Here is a 24,056-nt window from a genome sequence, read left to right as displayed (position 1 = left end):
GACTCATTATTTTTTCGACAAGAGGGGTTGGCATTAATGCAGGGAAGACTGGTAGTTTAAAGAAGAAAAGCTCTGTAAATAGTTATGGTTGCTGGGTCAGCAAAATCAGCCTGATCGTGCAGTCCAGACTGATCCCATGGACTTCAGTATAAATTCCACCTAAGTACAGCCTGCAAGAAGAGGTTTTTCAGAGGTTGGTATAGTTGTGTGTGTGTTTTATAGTGTTAATTGGATTTGATCTATTAAAACTCATGCACACCCAGTGCTGGTTATTAACCTGATGTGTGAATACTGAATTAAATAATTAACACTTCAAACCATGCATCTCTCTCTTGGTGCTTTATATATGGTCACCATCACTGTACTGTCTGAGCATCTGACAAACATTAATGGATTAAGCTTCACAACATTGTTGTGAGGTAGGGAATTTGTATTTGCTGCATTTTACATATGGGGAATTGAGGCACACAAAGGTTAAGTGACTTGCCCAAGGTCCCATAGGCAGTCTGTGGCATAGCTGGGAATTGAACCCAGTCCCCATTCCACTAGATCATGCTTCCTTCCTACCCATGCAGTCAGCTGAAAATTCTGCTCTTTGGAGTTGCCATTTTACATGGCCTAAAAACACATCGGAATGCAGCTAAACGGGTCAGACTTTTGCTGGGAAAGGCTATAAATCTGCACTCGGAGATTAGTTATTTGTTTTTCATGACGATAAACCGCACATCAGACTGAATTAAAAGCCATTCCTGACTGGATGACTTTCAATCAAAATTCCTTAATGGTATTTTTTTTTTTTTTTTTTTTTAAGACCAGAGATTTAGTTGAGATACATGCAGGGAGTGGGTGTAGTGTAGGCAGTGCATGGAAATGGTAGTGTATGGAGAGTCATTTTTGTGTTCCAAATTAACAGCACTACTTGGAGGTTCTCCTGAGCAGTACAGAAGTATGTAATGTGCTTTGCCAGTGCTTTTCTTTTACAGGGTGTGTGTAATATGTAATGCATTATTATTGAAGATAGTTCTGTAGTTGTAACTTATGTGGCTTTGTTTGATAAGTTCTGCCCCAGAGTTTGACACTGAACAAGTAGAAACAGACTGAAGGACTACACGTTACAGCTCCTTTTTTTAATTTTTTCCCCTCTCCAAAATCGTCTCCTGATTTATTCCCAGATTGAATCCTGACCCTTCCATTGCAGGATGGATACTGAGCAAGTGAGCACGTGGCAGCTAATCCTTCCACAAATGTTAGTAGTGTGGACTACAGCTGTCCTTGTTCTTTGGAAATTAGAACCGTGGCCTTTCACTGTATCACTTACTGAGACAAGGGCCTTGAGTAACCTTATACAGCAGATCTAGGGTTCAACTAGCAAGAATCTGGTCTTAATAAAGTGACTCCTTGAATCACATGGGAAGGATTGTTGAGCTGAAAAAACAAAGTCAACACAACTGATTTTCATTTCCCATCAATACATTTGCTTTGCTTGTTGCCCAAGAAAATGATTCCCAGATGGTCAGTTTCACGCGTTTCCATTGTTCTGAGGCTGGAGCAATGGTAGGAGGCAGCCTTAGTCCTATTCCCTTGGCAGGTCAAAGGTGCAGAAAAAGATGGGTGTAAAATAAGATGGAGCTTTACTTAGATCCACATAGTTCCTGACTGTCTTGGTGGCAAATTCAGCTCTTTGGAGTACTGATCCCATTTGCACCAGCACCCAGATCTGAAACTGGCCCCCACAGAATAACAAATAAGTAATGTGCATTTTTTGATCCACTGGGCCAGGTTCTGTTCTCAGTCACAGAGGTTTCTATCAAAGGCTTTACACACTTGTACAGGAGATCAGGATCTAGTGCCAAAGTGGTGCAATGTACACTACTTTGCCACTGATGTCTTTTTTTTTTTCTGTTTGGCTTCCCCTGTTGTGTAATATGCACAGTACCTTAACATCAGTACTGAACATGGCACCCAGTGTGCGGAATTTCCAGACTCTTAAAATACAGTATCAGTATTATTTCATTGATTTAATTCATCTACAAAAATCCATAGCAAATAGGAGATAATGGTATTAGGGTCTCTTTAAATCCCTTTGTCCAATTACAATGCTGTTTTTCAACCACAAATTTGCTATATTTATGGTGCTTTTCTCTTAATTGGTAACCTTTTTTTTTTTTTCTGGGGTGGCTTACAGCTACAAGATTAAATTACATGCACTGCTTCGTCTGTTCCAGATGCATGCCCTCTGCAGCTGAATGGTACAGTAGATATTTGATGGCTACCTAAATATTTCTGACAGTGTGAAGAGGCGTTGGATTAAGAGCACATGCTTTCCTTGTGATATAAAACCCTATACGTAAACCAGGGGTTCTCAGACTTCAGAACACCGCAACTCCCTTCTGACAACAAAAATTACTACACGATCCTAGGAGAGGGGCTGAAGCCTGAGCCTGCCCAAGCCCCACCGCCACAGGCGGGGGTGGGGGGGAACAAAGCCAAAGCCCGAGCCTCATGCGCCAGGCAGGCAGGAGAGGGGGGTTAATGCATCAAAGCCGAAGCCCCATAGCTTCAGCCCCAGGCAGGGGGCCTATAACCTGAGCCCCACCACCCAGGGCTAAAGCCCTCAGGCTTTAGCCCCAGGTGATGGGGCTTGGGCTTTGGTCCCGGGTCCCAGCAAGTCTAACGCCAGCCCTGGTGACCCCATTAAAACAGGGTTGCGACCCACTTTGTGGTCCCGACCCACAGTTTGAGAACCGCTGTTGTAAACAAACATTCCCAGCTGCCACATTTGTAGAGTTATTTTGATCAAACAAGTGTGATTTTTTTCATCCCCCATTTGAAGATGACCAAATATGGTTTCATAAAAGAAGGGGTAAATCTTGAGTCTCATATTAATGAGCATTAGCAACATCTTGGCTTTCAAAGTTGTTGATTTAGCTTTGTAATTTAGAGAATCGCACAACTTTTTTTTTCCCCCCTCATATTTGTGTATATGACAGACATTGATTCTTAATACACAGTCATTATATAACTGTGATACTCTGCATATTCCTTACCTGTAATTTACAAAACAGGAAATATATTTGGAAATATAAATATACCCAAATAATTGGCTGATAGCATCCTTTATTCTTTCATCAGCAGTCACATATCTGTTATAGAGCAAGTCCTTGCTGCTTAAATTGATTTTAACAATCATATTATTTTAAAAGTCTGAAATAATGTTTGCGTTGTGTGTGCTTTGCTTCTGGCATGTGTAGTGTGTGTTTTCTGTATGTCTATGCACAAAACGCCAGGATCCATTTGATAATATTTTTAAGAAAATGAGACTCTAACTAGAAATACTGTGTGTAAGAATACTATGAGAATACAGGATGATAAGCTGAGAAGTGGTGTTGTGGGTTTTGTAGAAGATTTTGCAATGTTTGGGTTTCTTTAGTACGGCTGAGTAAGCATGCTCCGGAAAGTGACTAATAGCATTGATTTGTATCAGTTATGCTACGCACAGGTGCTGTTCGAGCCTCTCCACAGATCACCAATAATAATGTGTTTCAGTTTTGAGAGGCAACATGCCTCTTCCAGTCCTCGACTCCTTTCAAAGAGACTGCTAGTTGTACCAAACTAGTGGCCTCTTCCTTGCCCAAATTGGCAGCCACCCCACAGAGCTCATCACCCAAGATTTTCAGAAGCAACTGGTGATTCTGGGTGCCTCCATTTTTGGGTCCCCAACTTGAGACACCTTAAAGGAGCCTGATTTGCAGAGGGCCGGGGCTCAGCACTATCTGAAAATCAGGTCTCTTTAAAGGATCTCCGATCAGGCACCCAAAATCGCTAGCTACTTCTGAAAATCTTGGCCACTATCACTTGGGATCTCATTGAGGCAGTAAAGTTGCATGTCCAGAGGTGACAGAATGGTTTGTTAATGAATGTCAGTTGTTCATCTTTGCTCAGATTTGGCAGCGTTCGATAGAATTGCACAGATGTCTTGCTGGGCAGTTGGTGGAGGAGAGGTGTAAATTCCTGCCGTTTGTGAGTGTTTGTCATGCTTTGCAACTAACAGCACTGGGTGCATCCTGAGGAGAGTGATTATAATGGGATTAGCAAGAATGAGGGTATAAAACAGAGTTGGCTATTTAAAGAGTACTCCTCTTTTTTTAACCTAAAGGCAGAATTTTATTAGTCTAATCTTGGCTTTGTAGTTAACGTGGTTAGCCTCCATATTGCCTTTTAATGCTTGCTTTGCAGGGTGGTTTGTTTTTTTAAGGATAAAGACCTCTACAGCATGTAAAGCAGCCAAATGCCTGGATGTAACTGTATCATAGTTCCAGAACCTTGCTGGAAAATGTTTGTGTTATCAGAGGAGTGCATGACCAAGGATTAGTGCCACATTGTCTTGTCCAGGATTTACCAATATGAACCATACCAGCAAGAACTAGGCCTTGTTTTCAGGGCAGAAAAATAATGTGATGTAGTGAGCATTTAGAGCCAACCATCACTATAGGGTTTAGTATAATGTAATAGGCAGCTGAGCCTAAAAGGAATTTGGCATGTAACATCATGTATTGCACCACACCACAGTACAATAAAGTTCAGTTAATCAGAATCAGTGATTAAAACACTTGGCGGCTAACGGCCAAAATCATCATTAGTAGACCCTCAATATACAATTTTAGGAAAGCATTTAGCTTTGGTATTAATAGACTCCGCTCCAGAATGTCCACTATAATGTGCTGTTTCTCTCCAAAGCCTTCCAGGGATGTCCAAATTCCACTGCATCCAAAGAGAAGAGGAAACACTCTGTGTGGACAGTGGGGAGAGAAACTGAACCCTACAGCTAGGCAAACATTTTCAGCAGAAGCTTTTTTCAGCAAAAAAATTAAGATTTGGTGACCCTGAAACATTTCCAAAATTCATGCGAGTTTCACTGAATTTGGTTTTAAAAAAAAAATCTAAATGCAAATCAGAAAAAAAAAATCAGGTTTTGAGAGGTTTTTTTTATTCGAAACAATATTGTGCTTTAAAAATGTCCTTTGCTTTTTAATAAAATAAATCAAAAGGTTTTTCAATGGTCAAAACAAAATGTTTAGACCCAAAACAAATTTTGTTTTCAATTTTTTTGAATGATCAGTGAACCAAAAAATCCATTATTCATACAGCTCTAACACAAAGCATTAACAATTTTATACTAGACCTGTATGGGGGGAAAAAAAAAAAGGCACTTTTTTCCAAAGTCACTAGCTTCTTTGAGTCTTCTCCTTTCTAGATGCCCACTTGCACTGAGCTATTCACCTTCTGTTTGTGAAATGTGCAAAAATACCTGGCCTTCTCTAGTGAGTTGAAACTAAATTTAAGTTTCGCATCGTTGTCTCTAAAGAGAAATCCAGTACGGTAAAAAGCATCAGTGGTCATATTACTGCAAGTAGAGAGATTCATTCTGGGATAGGGCACCTCACTTTAGGATTGTCCTTTATTATTTATATCATTTTTGCCACATCTTGGGAGTTTATTATGAGTCTTGCAATTTTTTTGGTGTATTTTCTGCAAGCCTCAACTGCTGGAATCATGAGATTGCATGAGAATTTCAGCAAGTGTCAGATCTTCTTGGCTGTGAAGAAAAGCTTGAAATTATGTTACCAGGATCAGAATCCACAAGGCAAATAAAAATATCCCTAAATGTATTTGAAAACAGTCTCCTGTTCTTTAAGTTAATATCATGGCTTTTGGGTCCTGACTCAGTTTTTGAACAGTTGGGACTGGTAGTGCTGTTGTTCTATGCTAGAACTGAGAGGCCTCTACTAAGATCTAGGCACTGCATGCACACGTGGTAAGAGTCAAACCCTACCTTGAAGAGTTTCCAGTCAAATAGACAGGACAGACAAAATGTGGGATGGAAACAGAAATGCCAGGAGGGGAAGTGACTTGCCCAAATCACCCAGCAGGTCAGTGGTAGAGCTGCAAATAGAAGCCAGGTCTCCTGACTCCTGTCCACTGGACTGTGCTGCTCCTCGCCCTGGTGCTGTCTCCTGAGCAGAGCTAGGAGGAATGCAGCACAGGCTCAACCCAGAGAGCAAAGCAATCTTTGATCTCAGACATATGGGTGCCAGAGCCCTCCGGAGGAAGGTCGGCCTGGCACAGGACTATTGAGTTTGGTTTGGGGACTGTTTCTTTTGATTTACTATGAGGAGGACTGTTGGGCTGTCTGGGACAGGCTTAAGGGGCCTAACGAGACTGTTGCAGAAAACCCAGGCCCAGGGGCAGTGTGGGGAATTGCCTGGATAAACTTCCTGGACTTTTGTACCCTACTCAAGTCTGCCCTGGGGTTTGTCTTGGACCCTGAAAAGCATGGTCACATGTGATACCAGACTAGGGTTGCTAACCCTCCAGGATTGTCCTGGAGTTTCCAGGAATTAAAGACTAATCTTTAATTAAAGATTATGTCATGGGATGAAACCTCCAGAATACATCCAATCAAAATTGGCAACCCTATACCGAACAGATCTTTGAGTTGAGGAAAGACCTGCATGAGCTATTTTAAAGGGACCTAAAGATAGAGAACAAACCTGGATGTATGGTTTGTGATTGCTGTTGGTGTGTTTTATTCTATTTCATCTTTTATTTTGTTTTTAATTGAAAACAAAACACAGCAAGAATATTTATGTGGTCTGTTCTTGAATCTATCAACTCCCAAGGACTTGTAGATCTTCCCAGACTCAAGTCACTGAGATGGTTATCTCTGCGAAGATTGGAGGGCAATAGAAACTGTTTGATTATACACAGAATTTGGCTGGCCCGATCATGACCCCTTCCCAGCCACTTTGGGGCGATGTGGGACTCCTTCTGGTACTGAAGTTGAGACCAAGGGCAGAGTTTCTGCTTCAGGTGCCAAATCCTGAAAGAAGCCCTGCTGGACCAAATATCAAAAGTTTCTGAATTGTCTCTCTGGGGTTTGAATAGTAGGGGGTTGTATTAGGTGCTGTTCTCTTCTATAGTAGTTGAATGGACTTTCCTTTTTCCTGGAGGAAACTGATTCTGTTTTTTGAAGCTGTTATGTATCTGGCATTTTAAAAATTCTGTATCAGCTGTGGAATTAAGGAAACTCAACAGCTATGAAATTGGCCCTTGTATTGACAGCTTCTATCTTACTGATCTCAGTGATCTGTAGAATAGCCCCATGTGTTTACAATGGATAGAATGTACATTGTTTCCTAAAGTGTACTAATATATTGTTATTACTGTTGGTATTTCGGTAATATCTGGAAGTCCTAACTGAACTCAGGGATCTGTACAAATAGAAATCTCCCTGGTAGGCTTAATGTTACTTCTAAAAAATAAGAGGAAAGTCACAAGGCCTGACTTTCATAGACTGGCAACTTCTTTTGCACTTAGTTTTACCTTGTCCCTGATCTGCAGTTACAGTCAGGGACATACTCATCTACATTGATTATTTGTGCATGCAAATGAGGTCTGGTTAAGATCAGGCTGAAAATTTGGCCCATGGAGCTGCTTTATTTGTGTCGGGTTTAGTTTTTGTTTTTGTACAACAACAAAAAGCTTTTATAAAACATAAGACCAGCAGATATATAGATATCTATATATAGATATATAACAATTTGCACACTCTCCTGGGGAGTTTGCAACCCAAGCACCTAGCACTTCATAATGCATGGGAACCAGCAAGTGAAACTGACTCGAAACGGAAGTGAAATTGACTAAGTCTTCCTTGTCCCTGTTTGAGTGAAACACAGAAGATAAACAGTCATTGTGAACAGTGAGAAATAAATGAGGGGTTTTTAAAATCTTTTCTTTTGGTTTAAAAGATCTAGTAACACAGGTGAGGAATTTTTTGTTTTGTTTTTAAGTATATCTTTTTGAACCAGAGTCTCTCTTTTAAAAATATATATCAAGTGTAGGGTAACGTGCCAGCGGCCATCATGTGGAATTGTGTGTGTGGAGTTATTGAAAATTGGCTATACGCCATGGCAGCTTTACTGTGCGTGGCTCAAGGGCTTGGAGCAATTACATAACACTCTGCAGCAAAGAAAATACAGGCCCCAGCACTTGACTGCCTTCAATTTCTGATTTAGTTACTTGGCAAAATCTTACATTTCTTCTTTCTTCTGCTAAAGGATGAATCGTCCAATAAAGAGGAGCTCTGAAACTGCACCAGCCAATAGGTGTAGGTTGTTGGGGCTATAGGGGGAGGGATCGTTCTCTTTTGGGTCAGAGGCAAGAGTATAGGAAAAACATTGTCATGTGATGGCTATAAAAGATAAGTAGGCATATGACCTGTGAATTGTTTACAGAAAGAAACTCTATTTTTTCCCCCGTCCCCAGTTTATGCATCTGCTTCTCGGTACTTCTTCCCGAAATCATTGTCTCTTGATGAATTATTGATACAAGGTCCCTTCCATTTTCCTGGAATTGTTTTCTTTAAACAGTGATCTCTCTCTTGAATTTTTTAAACAAGCTTGTTAACTGTGAAATCCAGGCAAAGTTGCTGGTTTCAAATTTCAGGGTTAAATTAGACCCAACTCGTTGATAAGAGAGGGATAAAATTAATTTTTCATTTCCACATGAGATCATCCTCCTCTTTTTTTAAAAGGAGCAAGCTCCGGATTCAACCTCAGAAGGACTTAAGCTTGTGCTTAATGTGAAGAATGAACTAAACTGTTTTGTTGAAGTAGCGTGTTAGGGATCTGGTCATTGGCTTTTTCATTTATCCCTGTTGTCTAATTCTTATCAAAAGAAAATGCAATCCAATCCAATTTGGAAATACTTTGCTTTCTAGAAAATTACTCCTTTGCTGGCCCCTTTCCTTCCATGAGTGAGATGTGGTTTTTCCATGGAGGTTTGCCTGTAGCCTATTCCAGGTCGCTCTGTTTATTACAGGAGTTCAGGCCCTGGTTTAGCAAAGCACAGACGCATATGCTGAACTTAAAGCATGAGTAGTCCCATTGACGTCAATGATACTGCCTGCAGACTTAGAGTTAAGCATGTGCTTAAGTGCTTTTGCAGGATCAGGGCCTTAATGGAGGAGAATTTTATTCTATCCATTTCAGTCCGTTCCCCCTACCCCCCACCCACCGGTAATGAAAAGGGAAAATGAGCACAAGTAAAGGCGGGTGTATCTACAGTAAGGGCCTGACCTGGCACCAAAAAAATACAAGGGGAGTCTTCTTGTTGACTTCAGTGGGAGTTGAATCAGGCCCAACTCCAGGAGCCCATCACAGGGATATAGATGCCTGATATAACAGGTTGCCTCGCTTGTCCATATCACATCTGCACAGATACTCTGTTTTTGATGGAACTGTCCACATGTACCAGTGCATTCTGGGGTTTCTGAAGCACCTGCCCTCGTAGCGTCCAGTAGCTTTCAGGGTGATTTCCAAATGGGAGGCATGGAGTTAGATGTAGCTGACCTGGTGCATCTGCAGCACTTACGGCTTCCGGGCCATGCCAGGGGGAAGCTATTACCATCTGCGTCAGAGCCCCACTGAAGACCTCATGTAAAAAGTCCAAGCCTGGCTCTTGTGGGTGGAGTTGTACAGGGGTTGCAAGTAAAAGATTTTCTTGCAGCCTTTTTGACTAGCTTAGACCAGGCTGAAAGCTGGGTCAGCAGGTTCCAAGGTGAAATTCAGGGGCAAGCCTGATGTGTCATCCACCTGCCCCATCCCTGCCCAGTGTCTGCCATGACTAGTCCATTTGAAATGTTCCCTTCTGGCTCCCGCGGAGGGAAGCCTCGTTTTCCCTTGCAGTGGATGCTGCCATTGTGTTTACCCCGTAAGGGCAGGGTCATGGGCCATGTCTCAGCAGACTTGTAGCCCACCCATGGGGAAGAAGGGTTGTTCTCTAGTGCCCACATGCTTTTCTGTCTGCGTGCACAGAGCTGGAGCAGGGTGGAGGTGAGTAACAGGAGCATTTCCGATCCTGGCTGCCTGCTCTCTGGGTATAGGGTGGAGTGGGGAGTTCTCTTGTGTTTGGCCCTCAGTCCCCCATGTTTTTGTGTGGGACAAACTGGTCTCACTGGTCTTCCCTGAGGGGCTTTTTGCAGAGTGCCAGCTGTCGAGTTCTATCCCCCACCCCTCGGGGTATCAGCAAATACACCCATCCCCTGAAACCTGGAGACTTGTGCCCCCAAATCTCTCTCCCACACTGCGGTTTGGGTCAGGGGAGGAGGGAGGAATGGCAGAGCGGTTCTTGTGGCAGGACTTGGACGCATATTGTACAGCAGGATGACTGACGCTATGAAGCAAACACATAAATATATGCTTCCCACTAGAGCTTTATATAATCAGAGACAGTGATGTCATTGGTAACTGCAAAGAGCAGGCTCTGAAATTACAGCCCTCAGCAGACGGGTGAACGCTCTCTTAGCGTCTGGAGGGAGTCGCTTAGAATGTGGGCTGACTTGTCCGCAAAGCAGGGGGTAGGGGGTTACCCTGAGGGTTTAGAGCTTGGAGAGGAGGGGGTGAAATACCAATCCAAATGCAATCAGCCTTGAGGGTGAAACTCTCCCTGCCTTTGTGAAAGCCACTTAATGAGGGGGGAAGGAATGGGACTACGTGTGCATGCACACCGCTACCCCTGTATTGCAGCCCCTCGGTGGTTAATACTCCCCCCAGTAGGCTGCAGTAACATATATGCAGGGCTTTGGAACTTTACTGGATTTGTTCCTTAGCCCCTCCTCCTCCTCCTCTCCAGAAATCTCTGCACCGGATAGTTTGGGGCGATTGCGTATCTCCCCACTAGCGGGGGGGGGGGAGGCGAAGAGTCCTTTCTGTGCCAGCCCCTCCACAGCTGGGGTGAATTTCACTCTTAATGAGTCTGAGAAAGGCACTATCCTCTGACTCTGGCATTCCCACTCCAGCAGCACATCCCAGCCCAGGGCTGCAGCCTGACAGGCCAGGCTCTTGTTACTTGAGCCCCAGCTATTCCATTATTCACTTTCTTTGCACGTAACAGTTGCACAAGAGGACCACAATGGGCCAGCTTCGGCCCTGATCTAGTTGGGTGCAGCTCCTCTGAATGCAGCAACAGTAGAGTGTGTTGAATTTAGTGGAGTTGGACTGTCTTCTGCCAGGGCTGAATTTGACCCAACATACCAAAAGGGAAAAGCTAAGGCAAGCAGCCCCCCTCTGGGCTGTAGCTCTAACCAGCCAGTGTTTCTAGCCTGCCAAGTAAGTGGCAGTGTTGCCCTGTGCTTTTTCTGGGCCAAGCAAAGGAGCATGTGGGGCACCAAGTTCCTCAGCCCTCCGTCCTCCCAAAACTCAGCTCCTGCTTCCCAGGAATCGTGGTTTTTGTGTCTTCAGCCAGACAAATCCAAACCACCCGCTGGCTGTCGCTGTGTGAGACAAGCCATTGCACCCTGTGGGCCTCCCCGTGACCCCCAGAATAGACCGGAATGAAGGGGAGAGGGCCAGCTGGTTAAGGAAGAGTAGAAAGCCCCCTCCCTTACATACTCATGCATTCATCCTGGCACAGAGTCAGGGCTTTGGCATGTCTATTACCACGTCTCATGCTCAGAGAGCAGAAACCTCTGTGGTAGCCCTGTTTTCTGAAGCATCTTTCCTTCCTAGGGACGGGGAGTGACTATGAAGATCCTGCCCCCACTTCTCCACTTTTACCTGTCACTCCTACAACGAGTGCACATGTGCTCAGATCTACTTTGAAACTGGCAGTCCCTGAACGCTGATTCATCTCCATCTTCTAATGCCCTAAGGAGTCCCTCTGACTGTAAATTAATTCTCCCTTTATAAAATATAATGCTTCTAGACTTGTTTTTTCCAGTTATTAGCATGATCCAGTGTGGAAAGTCGTATGGCTTTCTTGTGTGAAGTTTGGGCAGTGCTGGTATTTTCGCTAAGTGCCAGGGAGCCCGAAACTATGTTAAAACCACCTTACAATAAAGTACCAGGTAGATTAAGGGGAAGGAGAAGCATAACTTTGTCTAGACTATGGGATTATAACTGCAAGGGAAAACTCCAGGACTTTTTGGTAAGGGACTGTAGATTGGATAGTTACACCTGTAAATTCTGTTTGACAAGGAATTTTAGCTCAGCTGGTCAGTTTCCTGCTTTGATAAAAATTGGGCTTTGATAGAAGTTGATTTCTGTGTGACATTTAGCCTCCCATCAATGAATCAGAGTGCTTTCACATTTTGTGGCTTAATTAACATCCGTGATCAGCTTGACTTCAGCTCACAGAAGCCAAAAATACCCAACAGGTTACACACCTGCCAACATTTGAAAGCTGAAATGCAAGATATTTGGGGAGAAAAAACAGACACGTCCTTTAAACCCCATTCAAATGTGCTGGGCTAGGAGAGGTGGGCTAGAGTGGGAGAAGTGGTGAATACTTGGTTAAAAAAGTGGGAACAATTGGCCTGTTGAGTCTAAGGGCTTGTCTACGTGGGGCAGCTGCACAGTGTAACTTAAATTAGTTTTTAAGTTGATTTAGGCCTTGTCCACATGCACAAACTGTAGTGCTAGTATATAATGCAACCCACTCATGTGATGCAGCAATATAGGTATTTAGGTGCTTTACACCAAGATTACTGTTCCCATAGGAAAGAAGGGAATATACTATGCTGATATTAGCAATTTTTTACCAGTATAAACGCATCTATGCTAGGAGTTGTACTGGTTGAACTTTCAGTTCTACTGGTACAAAACCTGTGTGTCGACCAAGCCAGAGTTAAATTGAGCCAACCAATGTGTGGCTGCTCTTATGTTGATATAAGAGTTCAGTTAAACCTGTTCCTAACTGACTCAACTTAAACCAGAAGAAGCCAATTTTAAAAAGACCTATGAACCTTTTGCACCAGTTTGATTCTGTTGCTTTACATTCACACCCTCTACATTATCCAAGTGTAACTTTTTTCATGTGGACAGGTCCTCAGACTGCTTTGTCCCACATAAGACCTTGTAAAGGTCTCCAAACAGCAGCTGCTTTTATTTGTGTTCCACCTTTCTTGGACAGAAAGAAATTAAAAAGTTGGATCTCAGTGTCCATGGCTTTGAGATTTTTTACATTGCTTAATTTTGTGTAATTCTAACAGCCATGGTATTTCGTGCCAAGGCCTGTTTGAGAGCTCCTGAAATTCACTGGTAATTGAGAAGCCAAACATTTAATATCCTCTTCCCAACCATCAGGGGTCTCTGGTACTGGGGCAGTTGCCTGGCACATGTTCTAAGTTTGTGTGTCTACACTCTTCACTGGTTCCTAGCACAGTTCTACAGTGTGTTCCTAGGTTCACCCTGGCAATAAAAAAAAAAAAAAAAAAAAAAGGTGGGGGGGGTTTAGAACATGAACTTCCCCAGGCATGGTAAAGAACGATGCATAGCACAGAGTTTGTGTGGCAATCTGGACAGGCCCACCTGTGCATACTAAGCCGTGGTGGGTAAACCATCTAGAATTATCCTTGTTCTGGAACAGCGACCTCAGGTTTCTGTTAGGAATGGAACTGGAGGTGGTAGCAGTTGGTGTTACATCAATTTTGATAACTCCACATACAGTCCCCACCAAGATTGGGGCCCATTTGTGCTAGGCTCTGTACAGAGACATAGGGAGAAAGAGGCTGGATATAAACTGCAAAGGTTTTCCTGCATAGCTACGTCAGCACACCCTTCCCCCCCCCCCACACACACACGTAGATGCAGCTTATACCAACAAAGGAGCCATTTTGTTGGTATAGCTTATGTCGTTTGCGGAGGTGGTTTACCTATAATGGCAAAATAACTCCTTTTGCTGGTATAATCTGTATCTCCATGAGGGGCTTTCATTGGTATAGGTGTACTGGAAAGGCCTTTGACATGTAGACCAGCCCATAGTCCCTGCCCAGAAGAGCTTACAGTCTAAATAGATAAAGATGAGTAAAGGATGGGAGAAAGGAAGTAGTATTATCCCTGTGGGAAACCACAGAGAAATCTGTCTTCACTGCCTTGTTAGCTTAAGGTCTAACTTGAGTGTTGCCCCTAACCTGATTCCCATCCACACACGCACATCTCTCATTGGTGCTTTAACCTCAACCTAGCTGGCCCGTTCGGGGGATGGATTGAAGCTCAGGTGCTGCTGATGTTGTAGCTAGTACTGCAGTGGGGACATGGCTATTAGGTGCTGCTAATGCAAACGCTCTGCAGCTCCAGGGCCATTTTGTAGTGGGCTCATTCTCAGTTGAACTAGGCTCACTCGAGAGGAGTTAATTCAATTGTAGATAACTCAAGCTAACACTACAGTGAAGACAAGGAGGAATCAACTTTGTCTCCCCTGAGTCCCAGTCCAGTGCCTTAGTTACAAAAAGAACAGGAGTACTTGTGGCACCTTAGAGACTAACAAATTTATTTGAGCATAAGCTTTCGTGGGCTACAGCCCACTTCATCGGATGCATAGAATGGAACATATAGTAAGGAGATATATATATACACATACAGAGAACATGAAAAGGTGTTACAAAGCCACCCTCCCTTTCTGGTGCAGTGGTGAAATGCTATGAGAGAGTCCATTCTGAGCATTTCCAGCTGTAACAGGAAGTGGCAGTGGTTGACAACTCCTGAGAAGCTGGTATCTTGCAAAATGTCCAGCCCAGTTTTGTGGACTCATAAACAATAGGCTAGTTTGCAGGAGCTTCATGTCAGAATTCAGACTTTTGGATGCCAAACTAAACCAAAGTCCATTTCCCAACCTGTTCATGTCAGGATCCTGGACAAAGGTAAGCAGGACTAGTGGCGGGAGTTCAGAAGCCAGGGGTCAGGGCCCGGCTTGTAGTCAAGAGTTAAGCTGAGGGTCAGGAATCAGGCTGAGGGGTCAGTACCAGGTATCAGGGTCAGTGTTGGCGTTCCAGGGGTCAGTCGGGAGTCCGGATACAATTTGGAGCCGAGGTCAGTACTGGGAGCTCAGAGGCAGAGATGCGGGGCTGTCATGGTAGCTATCTGGGGATCCACATTGTTGCCTGAACACTTCCTGGTACACCCCATAGACTTATGTAAGGGATTGCTACCGTCAGTCAGTTTAGCTCGAGGCAGAACTTCCTGTGGTGGTACAACCTCTGTGGGTCGCTGGAAACAGGTGAAGTTACAGACTGGTGGCAGTGTGAGCTGCCTGTAGGCCCAGGTTCAAGCCCCGCCAATCCTTACATTGCAGGTTTGCCCAGCGTTGGGTCGAAACGTCCTTGTAATGTGATTAGCAGAGCACCTGTTGCTGACCATGCCCAGAGCTGTTTATCTACACGAAATGGCTGTCAACTGAAATTGGTTTTCCCAAGTAGTGAAAGCTCTTAGTCAGCGATAAGGATTAAATGCCAGCGGGTTTCATTGTAGAAAAAGCTGAGTGGGAGGGTGACATTGCCATGGTTTGGTTTTTTTATGTTTATGACACTTTTAAAACCAAATTTCTTAATAAATATTTCATTAAAAACACTTTCCTCAGCCAAAGCCCAAATTTCAGCCCCGAGGCAGTTACTGCGGCTGAATTATAGACCTTTTGTAAAGAGGTTTTTATAATGGAAACACTGACAAACCCATAACTATAGTGGTGCTAGTGGGTGCTGCTCTTGTACTGACAGTTCATCAGCTAAACCCCTGACCCTTCTACCCTTAATCATCCTTGCTTGTCAGTGACATAATTGCATGATTACAGACTCCTCTCCCCATCCCTTTCAAACTGCGAACAATAGTGAATTTCAAATACAAAATGTAAATGAACCGTCCACACTAATTTGTTTTTCTTCATTCAGATGGACTGAATTTAGATTCCGTCCCTTTGTGTCTGAACAGGGCTGGTAAAGGCTTTCAAGAACCTTTTGCACTGGGATACCTTGAGTATAGACTGATCGTCTGATGTCATTGTGCTATTGATTGCGATTACAAATTCAGACATAAATCATTAATGTAGGGCCTGAAAAAAAAATAACTTTACTGTTTTCCATAAATCTACTGTTAATTCCTGAATACATAATACAGAATGGGAGAAAACCGAACTAGTTTTACTGCAGTATCTGAGTGGGGTTATACTTTGAGATTGCTCTCTGAGCAGTTTCCCGTATTTAAAAAAACAAACAAAACTACAGTGTTCTGTAATAATGGTCCAAAATAAAATAGTCACAGGAGTTCTGTACTGTTCGGGGTTGTTATTGTAGACAATAGTGCAAGGGGTGGAAGTAGAAATAGGCAAAGGGTCTCTGCTCCCAGAGAACCTGTATTGACAGCAAGATTCCAAACTCCGGGCTAGGAAATATGCAGCCCTGAGTTCCTTGCGGTCAGAATGCCCAAAGAGTGCAGATCTGACCCTTTAATGAGTGTGATGTGTAATTCAGTCACTTTGCAGTAAGGAGTTTGCTGCAGTCAGTTAGACCTCCTTTTTGCCTGATGTGGCTGGAAAAAGAGGAAGATGGGCAGTGAATGTTACATAGCTCAATATTTAAAGTTAGGTTTTTTCCTTAACCGGTAATGTGCTAGTGTGTAAACGCCATTCGACACTTGAAAGTGCCTTGATATAAAACTCTACACGGTGGAGTAGACTGCAAATAGCTGGCAGCTTGAAGTTATGTGAAACCAAGCAGACTACCGTTGCCTCGGTCCGTCTTTCCTCCCCAAAGTTCATCCAGCCACAGGTTATCAGGTGTGAGCGCAAGGAAATAAACTGTCTGTCAGAGGTTAGCAATAGGGCTAATGTTGAGTGACTAGTGTTTGCAGTGTAAACATTTAATGGCAGGGCATAAGCTATCTGAGGGAAACAGGGTGATGCGTGGAAAATCGAGCCTGCCTGGGGAGAAAGAGTTTGATTTTTGTCCTATTATAAGGCTGCAGCTCCTAATCAGTGTCTCTCCCCCTCCAGACGTGCTCACCTACGCCTGTGCTTAGAACGTTTAAAGGTTCTGATACCACTAGGACCAGACTGCACCCGGCACACAACGCTTGGGCTGCTTAACAAAGCCAAAGCACACATCAAGGTAAGCACCGCTTTTCCCAGGCTTCCCAGACGCTTTCCATCTGGCCTGTTTCTAACTGCACCAATCACTCACCCACTGTCCAGAGGTAAATCTGCTCTCACTGAGACTAATACCTCTCAAATGCATTGCTCCTTCGGTTAAATCATTATTACAACATGGGTTGTTCGGAGGGTCCATAATAAACTCTGTTAACTCTGCACATGATTGATTAGGAGAGCAGGGAACCTGTTCTGTATTGTGATTGGGGGAAGACAGTAGCAGATCTTGCTCTTTTTTTAAAGTAGAAACACATCTAATGTGATTGAAGGGCTGCAGTTTGATGGAAAAATGTAACTTCTGTCACTCCAGTGCATTCCCCCTGCTGGCAAATCTGTATAGGCTTCTAGAGTGAAACAGAGTTGACGTCTTATTGTTTCCATCGTCTTTCATCTGTGGTTCTGCCAGCTTCCCAAAGCCCTTCATAGATTGCTTCTGGCAAAGTAAAGTGTAAAAAGAAAATCCAGTCATGTAGGGATCAGGAATATACCTAAATCCTTTGTTGCAGCTCTGGGTTGGTAAGGGAGGGAGCCCTGCTTAAAGGAAAGTGTTAGCCTGAAATGACTCCCATCTTATGCAACGGGTTGGCCATCCGGAAACAAAGAACGTTAGCCTGGTAGATTTCCCAGCTGTGATCAAAAGAGTCTGTAGCAGGTTACATAAATTGCTATTTAAATGGAAAACTGCTTCTGAGAAATACCTACTAAACCAAGCAACAAGAAAGCCAAACATCCCAGGATAAATTTTTGTGTAACGAGTGATCATAACAAATACAGAATCTGTTTGATTAAGGGAATAGAGGCCCTCTGGTGGATGAACTCAGTGATGCAGCTTATTGGTTAATTACACGTTTATAAAGAACAATTTTTAAAAAAATCCTGTATTCACTCACCCCCAAAAATCATCCTTGTACAAATGTGTAAGATCTAGCAAAGGTGTAAACCAACAAAGACACAAGTAGACTTCATTTCTACTAGTGACTGAAGAGCAGTCTTGTCTGATACTTGTTTGAGCATAAATCCTTTCAGAACATGGGAAAATTTGAAGCAAAGTATATGGCTGTGCTGTAGAAAACAAGAATTAAAGTCATAATCAAGTCGTATTTTATCATGTCAGAAACTTGAGGAGGCCGAGAGGAGAAGCCAACACCAGCTTGAAAACCTGGAACGAGAACAAAGATTCTTAAAGAGAAGGCTGGAACAACTGCAGGGTCCTCAGGAGATAGAACGAATACGAATGGACAGCATTGGCTCAACCATTTCCTCTGATCGCTCGGATTCAGAGCGAGGTAGGTGTTCTAACGCGTCCAGCTTAATTAAAATAGCTCAAACAGGAATTAATTAGGGAAGTCTTATGGCCTGTGTTCTACAGGAGGTCAGATGAGATGACCATGGTGGGCCCTTCTAACCTTAGAATCTGTGGATCTACAAAAAGGGATGCATCAGGATAAAGACTGACCTCTCCTGAAAATTTGAGAGAGTGGCGAATGATTCCTTCCTTCCATTGTGCTCTTCCTGTTACTTGCCTCTTCGCTTTGCCATTGAATGGGTCTCTGTATTTGCCAAGCAAAAGATGTGTGCTTTGTCATGTCTTTCTGCCTCAGTTGTTAGTCAGTCCTGCTTAAGTTGAGGAAAGGGGTCATGATTGTGGATTCAGGTGATTCTTGTGGCATTTGAACTTGACCGCTGTATTTGAACAGTTGTCTAAAGTCAGAATGCAAAAGCTTCGTTTTAAAAATAATGATCCATGATCCCAAGTCAGTAACCAAACACATGCTTCAAAGTATAAACATGGATTGTGTGCCTCCTCTTTATAATGTAAAAAGAAGGCCTAGAAGGAAGATTCAAAAATCAGGGTTCCATTTTCTGCTTGTTGCTGCTATTTCTAAGTTAAGGTCTTGTCTTACCATTTTATTGGACAATTCCTCTGAAGGATTTGCATATGAAGCAAGTGCTTTCTCCTCCCTACACTGAAGGGCGGGAGGGGGGAGGAATTTTGAATCTTTCACAGAGATTTTTTTTCCTCCCAACTGTGTGTCAAGTGTTAGAGTTTATGGTTTTGTTAAAAACATATTTGTTTTACTCAGACACTTGCTATGTGGGGAGCATAGCCACGGCTCCTGCCCCAGCCATGGCTACCGCACCGCTGTGATTTCTTCAGCTTCAGCTGCCCGCAGCTGAAGCCAGGGCTGGAAGAAATCACGGAGGTCCGGTAAAGTCACAGAATCCGTGACTGCCATGACTTCCGTTCCTAAATCATAGCCTTAATCATAAAGAACCAACAAAGAGCACAGAGATTGCCCATCTAATTATTAGTGATCTGTGAGCTTCACTGTTTTACCAATATTTTTCATTATTTTTTAGTGTCGTTTTTAAGGTCTGTGGGTAAAATTTTCAAAAGCATTTCAGTGTCTTACTGACTTTGATGGCCCAAAGTCACCGAAGTGCTGTTCAACATGCTACCCTGTGTCCCTATAGAAACACACTACAATGCCCTATATAGCTCTGTCTCAGCTATCACAACCGTAAGGTGTCCCCCAGCGCTGCTATTTGTCACTGTAGTCTCCCAAAAGACCCAGATCTGTGTCGTGCTAAGCACTGTGCAAACACAGAAAGTGACAGCTCCTGACCTGGAAGAGCTTATCATCATCTTGGTATGTGAGTTGCACAGGACATTGAAAGCAGTCCACTCTCATGGTGATCAAGTCAATCCAAGCTGGGGGGGAATGCCCAGGCCCACAGAACCAGGTGGCAATGATGGCAAAGTAGCTAGACTCCACGCAGGGGGGCTGAACGCTGTGGTGCTGCTTAACACAGGTTCTTCCACTGCCCTGCAGAGCAGCGCCACTGACTAATGATGAATCCAAACTCTGCTGAGTTCTTCATCTTAAGAACATAAGAATGGCCATACTGGATCAGGAATGGTCCATCTCACCCAGTGTCCTGTCTTCAGACAGTGGCCAGTACCAGATGCTTCAGAGGGAATGAACAGAACAGGGCAATTTATTGAGTGATCCATCCCCTGTCATCCAGTTCCAGCTTCTGGCCGTCAGAGGTTTAGGGACACCCAGAACATGGGGTTATGTCCCTGGCCATCTGGCTAATAGCCATTCATGGACCTATCCACCATGAACGTGTCTAATTCTTTTTTGAACCCAGTTCCTAGCTTGGAAGTTTGGGGTTGGCTGGCAGCAAAAAAGTTTAGTAATGCCTTTGAAACACATTGAGACAGCATCCTGCTTGCTGAAACAGGCACTCTGCCCCTCCCCCCCCTTTTGGAAATCATTGTGAATTATACTGTGTGGTGCTTATTTTATACCTGGAGTGTTGATCGTTTGTCGATTGTAGAGTTCAAAGCGTAGCTGCCTGCGATGACACTAACCTGCGTGTGTGTCGTTTTCTTTGCAGAGGAGATTGAAGTGGATGTTGAAAGCACAGAGTTCTCCCATGGAGAAGTGGACGATATCAGCACAACCAGCATCAGTGACATTGATGATCACAGCAGCTTGCAGAGTATTGGGAGTGACGAGGGTTATTCCAGCGCCAGCGTCAAACTCTCGTTTGCTTCCTAGAACAAAGTGAGACACCAATGCAGGGCGGATTATTCCACTGGAGTAATCTGTGTTCAGACTGGGTTCTAGATGCAGTATCCTCTTTTAGAAATGACACGTCAACAGCTAGAGCCGAACAGACCTATATATATGTACCCCCTTGGGCAATAGGAGGCCTCCATAGGAACCCATGTATGTCCATTGGGTCATGTTGCAAAATCCTGGTTTTCCCCTAGCATAGTGAGACTGAACCCTGGTCCTCCTGAAGTCAGTGACAAAACTCCATTTGGCTTCAGTGAGACCTGGATTTGGCCCTTACATGATGAATTACTTTGCTTTGATTTTGTTTATTTGAAAGAGGATACTGGAGATTCAGCTCGCGCTCTCTCTCTCTCTCTCTCTCTCTCTCTCTCTCAATTTGTCATGAGATCTGAGAAACGTCCAGTTTTTCTCAGACTGCATTCAGATAGAACAACTCGGTTTAGAGCCTTCTGGAACTTTCCTGGTCCTGAAATGACTCTGTCCTAATATTTGATCACCATCAGGCATTATAGTAACATAGCAGGAAGTCATAGCAGCTTGGCCATGAAGATGTATCACACAACCTATGAATAATAATAGGTGTTCAGTTCATGCCCAGAGAGAGAGTCAACAGTGAAGATTGTTCAGGAGAAATCACCATTCAGCTCAACGTTCTATTGGACATCATTTAAAGCAAGTACTTCTATCACACGGCTAGCACTAGGGTACTAAACTGTAATCCACCAGCACGTGGCAGGCTGCATTGTGGAGTCCAAACAGCAGTGCTCCCCTGGAGAGAGAGAGAGAGAGACAGACACACACGCGCACACACACACTCTTGAGGACAGAAAGAAACCAGCGTGTGGAAAGTCATGCCCAGATACTGAGCCACTATGACCTTTTTTATTTAAAGATCTTTTGATAAACGTTTGTAAATGTGTTGGGAGTAAAAACACTCCAAATGTGACATGTCTTTTTAGAGCTTGTCCATATGAAATCTTCAATGTCTTTTATAATGGATTAACGCCACTGAAAAGGTATCTGTTTTGATGCAGCACTTGACCTGATGAAACACACAAATGCTCTTTGCCGTGCACAAAACAAACACGGTCTGTGCTGGCTTGGAAAGGTCAGGGTTGCTGGGTTTTTTGGTTTCCCTTTTTTTTTTGGTCATTCCCCTTGCAAACTTTGAAGGCACCTGATCCCCTACAGTAGTCACAATTCAATAGTTAACATAGTTAAGCTCAGCACTTGTCTCATCTTAATGTAACATTTGGCCTGCGCACATCCCAGTGCGTATCCGCTATCTCACCTGTGCAGGTGCTGTTGCTATTGAGAGCTATTGTATCGAATATTTTATAATTTTCTTGGAGGTGAGATTTCTAACCTGCACTTTGAGGGCTTTGCTTTCTTGTTTTGTCTTTTTTTTTTTTAATGGTGAGAATTATTTTTTTGTTTTCCAAGTTAAAAACCTTCTTACAGAGACCTCACCAATGGCATTGTTTGAAATTTTGTATACCTTTAAGTAATTTAACTACCCCCGCATTACTAAGGAAAAAAATAAAAGGAAAAAAATGCTTTATACAATTCGTAACTTATTGCTGATTTGAATGGGTTGTTAATTTCAGTCCTGTTGATTTTATTTTATTGTTCTTAGGTAGGGCTGGGCCAAAAAAAAAAAAAGACAACCTTATTTAGCAGTGGAATTGTGTTTATATGTTAGAATATGGTCCCACATTAAAGTAGCACTTTAACACCATTAAACATTTCTGGATCTGAAATGAATTGTGTTCCTCAGTCTTGGTTGCTCATATGACTTTAGCATACACATGTTCTTTCTTGTGCCTGGAGGGGGAAAAAAGTGTATTCCCCTTTAATCCCGTGATAAGATCCTGAATCATTCTAATGTAGATTTTTGTCTAATTTCTGTAAATTGCACGTGTTTGAACATTCCTATGTTACCAAATCCCCCCTGTGATATGATGTCATACAGTATGAGAGACACAATCCCTTCTTCATGGAGTGGGGGAATAATCTTTCCATGCTTTGATGGCTGTCGTCAGCAGCGATACAAACCGGCCAGTTAATGGAGTTATTCCTTTAGCTGAATTGGTTGGGGCTTCTTTGTTTTATTTTCAGGCTGCATATCATGGAATTGATACTTGATAACAATTCTAGAACCTGTATGTAGGCAGCTATGGATTGTTACATGTATTTATCAGCTTAAGTCAATGGGGCTACACACATTAGTAAGAAGAAATCAAGTGAGTAAAGATTGAAGGATCACGTGTGAACTGATAATCATTGACTGAGCCCCCACAACTACCAATTTTTGCCCATACTAGAATGATCAACAGCTGGAATTTATATCTGACACTGTTCAAACGAGCTCTGATAGCCACCATTTTGTGGCAGTCTCACTGCAGCAATGAAATGGTGGAAAAGAACAGAGGCTGATCTTCGGTTACTGTCGAAGGAATCTTGTGGTGTTCAGCTTCTCTAGAGATGAGTCCCACCATTCACGATCACTAGGGAACTCCAGCCATCCTGGACAACCTCACCTTCTGGTTCTTCCTCTTTGGCTGTGTATTTTTTGGATCAAAAATTACACGTGGATGACGGTAAAAAGGTTGCTTGGCAAAAAAAAATCACATTTGAGAAATATAAAAGTTAGAGAACTTTAAAAAAAATTAAAATAGATAAAGGAAGAAAATCAGTGTTGGGCAATCCTGGAGGAGCAGGGCTATCCCAGAGTGTGTTTTTGGAACCAATTTTTCTGAAAGGCTTTCCAGTAAAGCCACCCATTTGTATGCCCTTTGGGAGCACTTTGATATTGGCAGTCATCTTCAGGAGTGCAGTCAAGGGTCTTGAAATGTCTGGAAATTTCAATTCCAAATACTGCAGCTGGAAGGGAGGGAAATGTAATCCACTTGGTACCTTCCATCAATGCTGTCTTAAGTGACCAACCCAATGGATCGGCAACTATCAGTGTCCTAGTAGCAAGAGCCTTTCAAGGACAAACACAATTATCCTACAAACCTTTATAGTAGTAGTTAATGACAAAAGTTGGCTGCTTATTGGTGATTGGGTCCCTTGTAGGGATTTCATTGTATCCGTTTCTTTCACACCTCTGGACATTAGTAGAAGATCTGCTATGTGAGAGAAATGTTTCCACAGCTGCTTTGTGATGTTGGTTCAATCCCTTTTTCATTGCTTTAATACCATATTGTTAGCACTAGCTTTTCTTTATAGGTTCTTCTAAAAACTAAACTAACGTTAGTTCTTTTGTTTTGTTGTTGTTCTAGCCTTTGGCATCGGAATGTTCAAGACCGCAAATTGGCCCAGAGAAGCCACCATAAATGATCAGATCATCATAGCTAATTGGCCTATGCTATATAAATCAGATTAGGTGACGGTCCCTTCTGGTTATAAAACATAAAAATCAAATTAATTGTCCCCTTTGTGATAAGCCAGAATAGTCCAATGTTTTGGATCTGCTTATAGATCACCAAC

At 43.1% G+C, this 24,056-nt stretch overlaps 1 protein-coding gene across 2 annotated transcripts in view; it reads left to right on the top strand.

Moving 5' to 3' along the window:
• MXI1 (MAX interactor 1, dimerization protein) overlaps positions 1 to 22,125 on the top strand; it is a 90,998-nt gene extending 68,873 nt beyond the window's left edge. For both annotated transcript variants that reach the window (XM_005308145.5, XM_005308146.4), the window contains 3 exons: positions 16,822 to 16,936; positions 18,089 to 18,260; positions 20,380 to 22,125. In XM_005308145.5, the coding sequence (XP_005308202.1) occupies positions 16,822 to 16,936; positions 18,089 to 18,260; positions 20,380 to 20,543 (451 nt within the window). In that variant the 3' untranslated portion in view covers positions 20,544 to 22,125. The remainder of the gene's footprint in view (positions 1 to 16,821; positions 16,937 to 18,088; positions 18,261 to 20,379) is intronic.
• Positions 22,126 to 24,056: the final 1,931 nt, after the last annotated feature.

The sequence above is a fragment of the Chrysemys picta genome, chromosome 7 (genome assembly GCF_011386835.1).
Source record: "Chrysemys picta bellii isolate R12L10 chromosome 7, ASM1138683v2, whole genome shotgun sequence".
NCBI classification, from domain to species: domain Eukaryota; kingdom Metazoa; phylum Chordata; order Testudines; family Emydidae; genus Chrysemys; species Chrysemys picta.
This window is presented reverse-complemented; position numbering and strand designations above follow the sequence as displayed.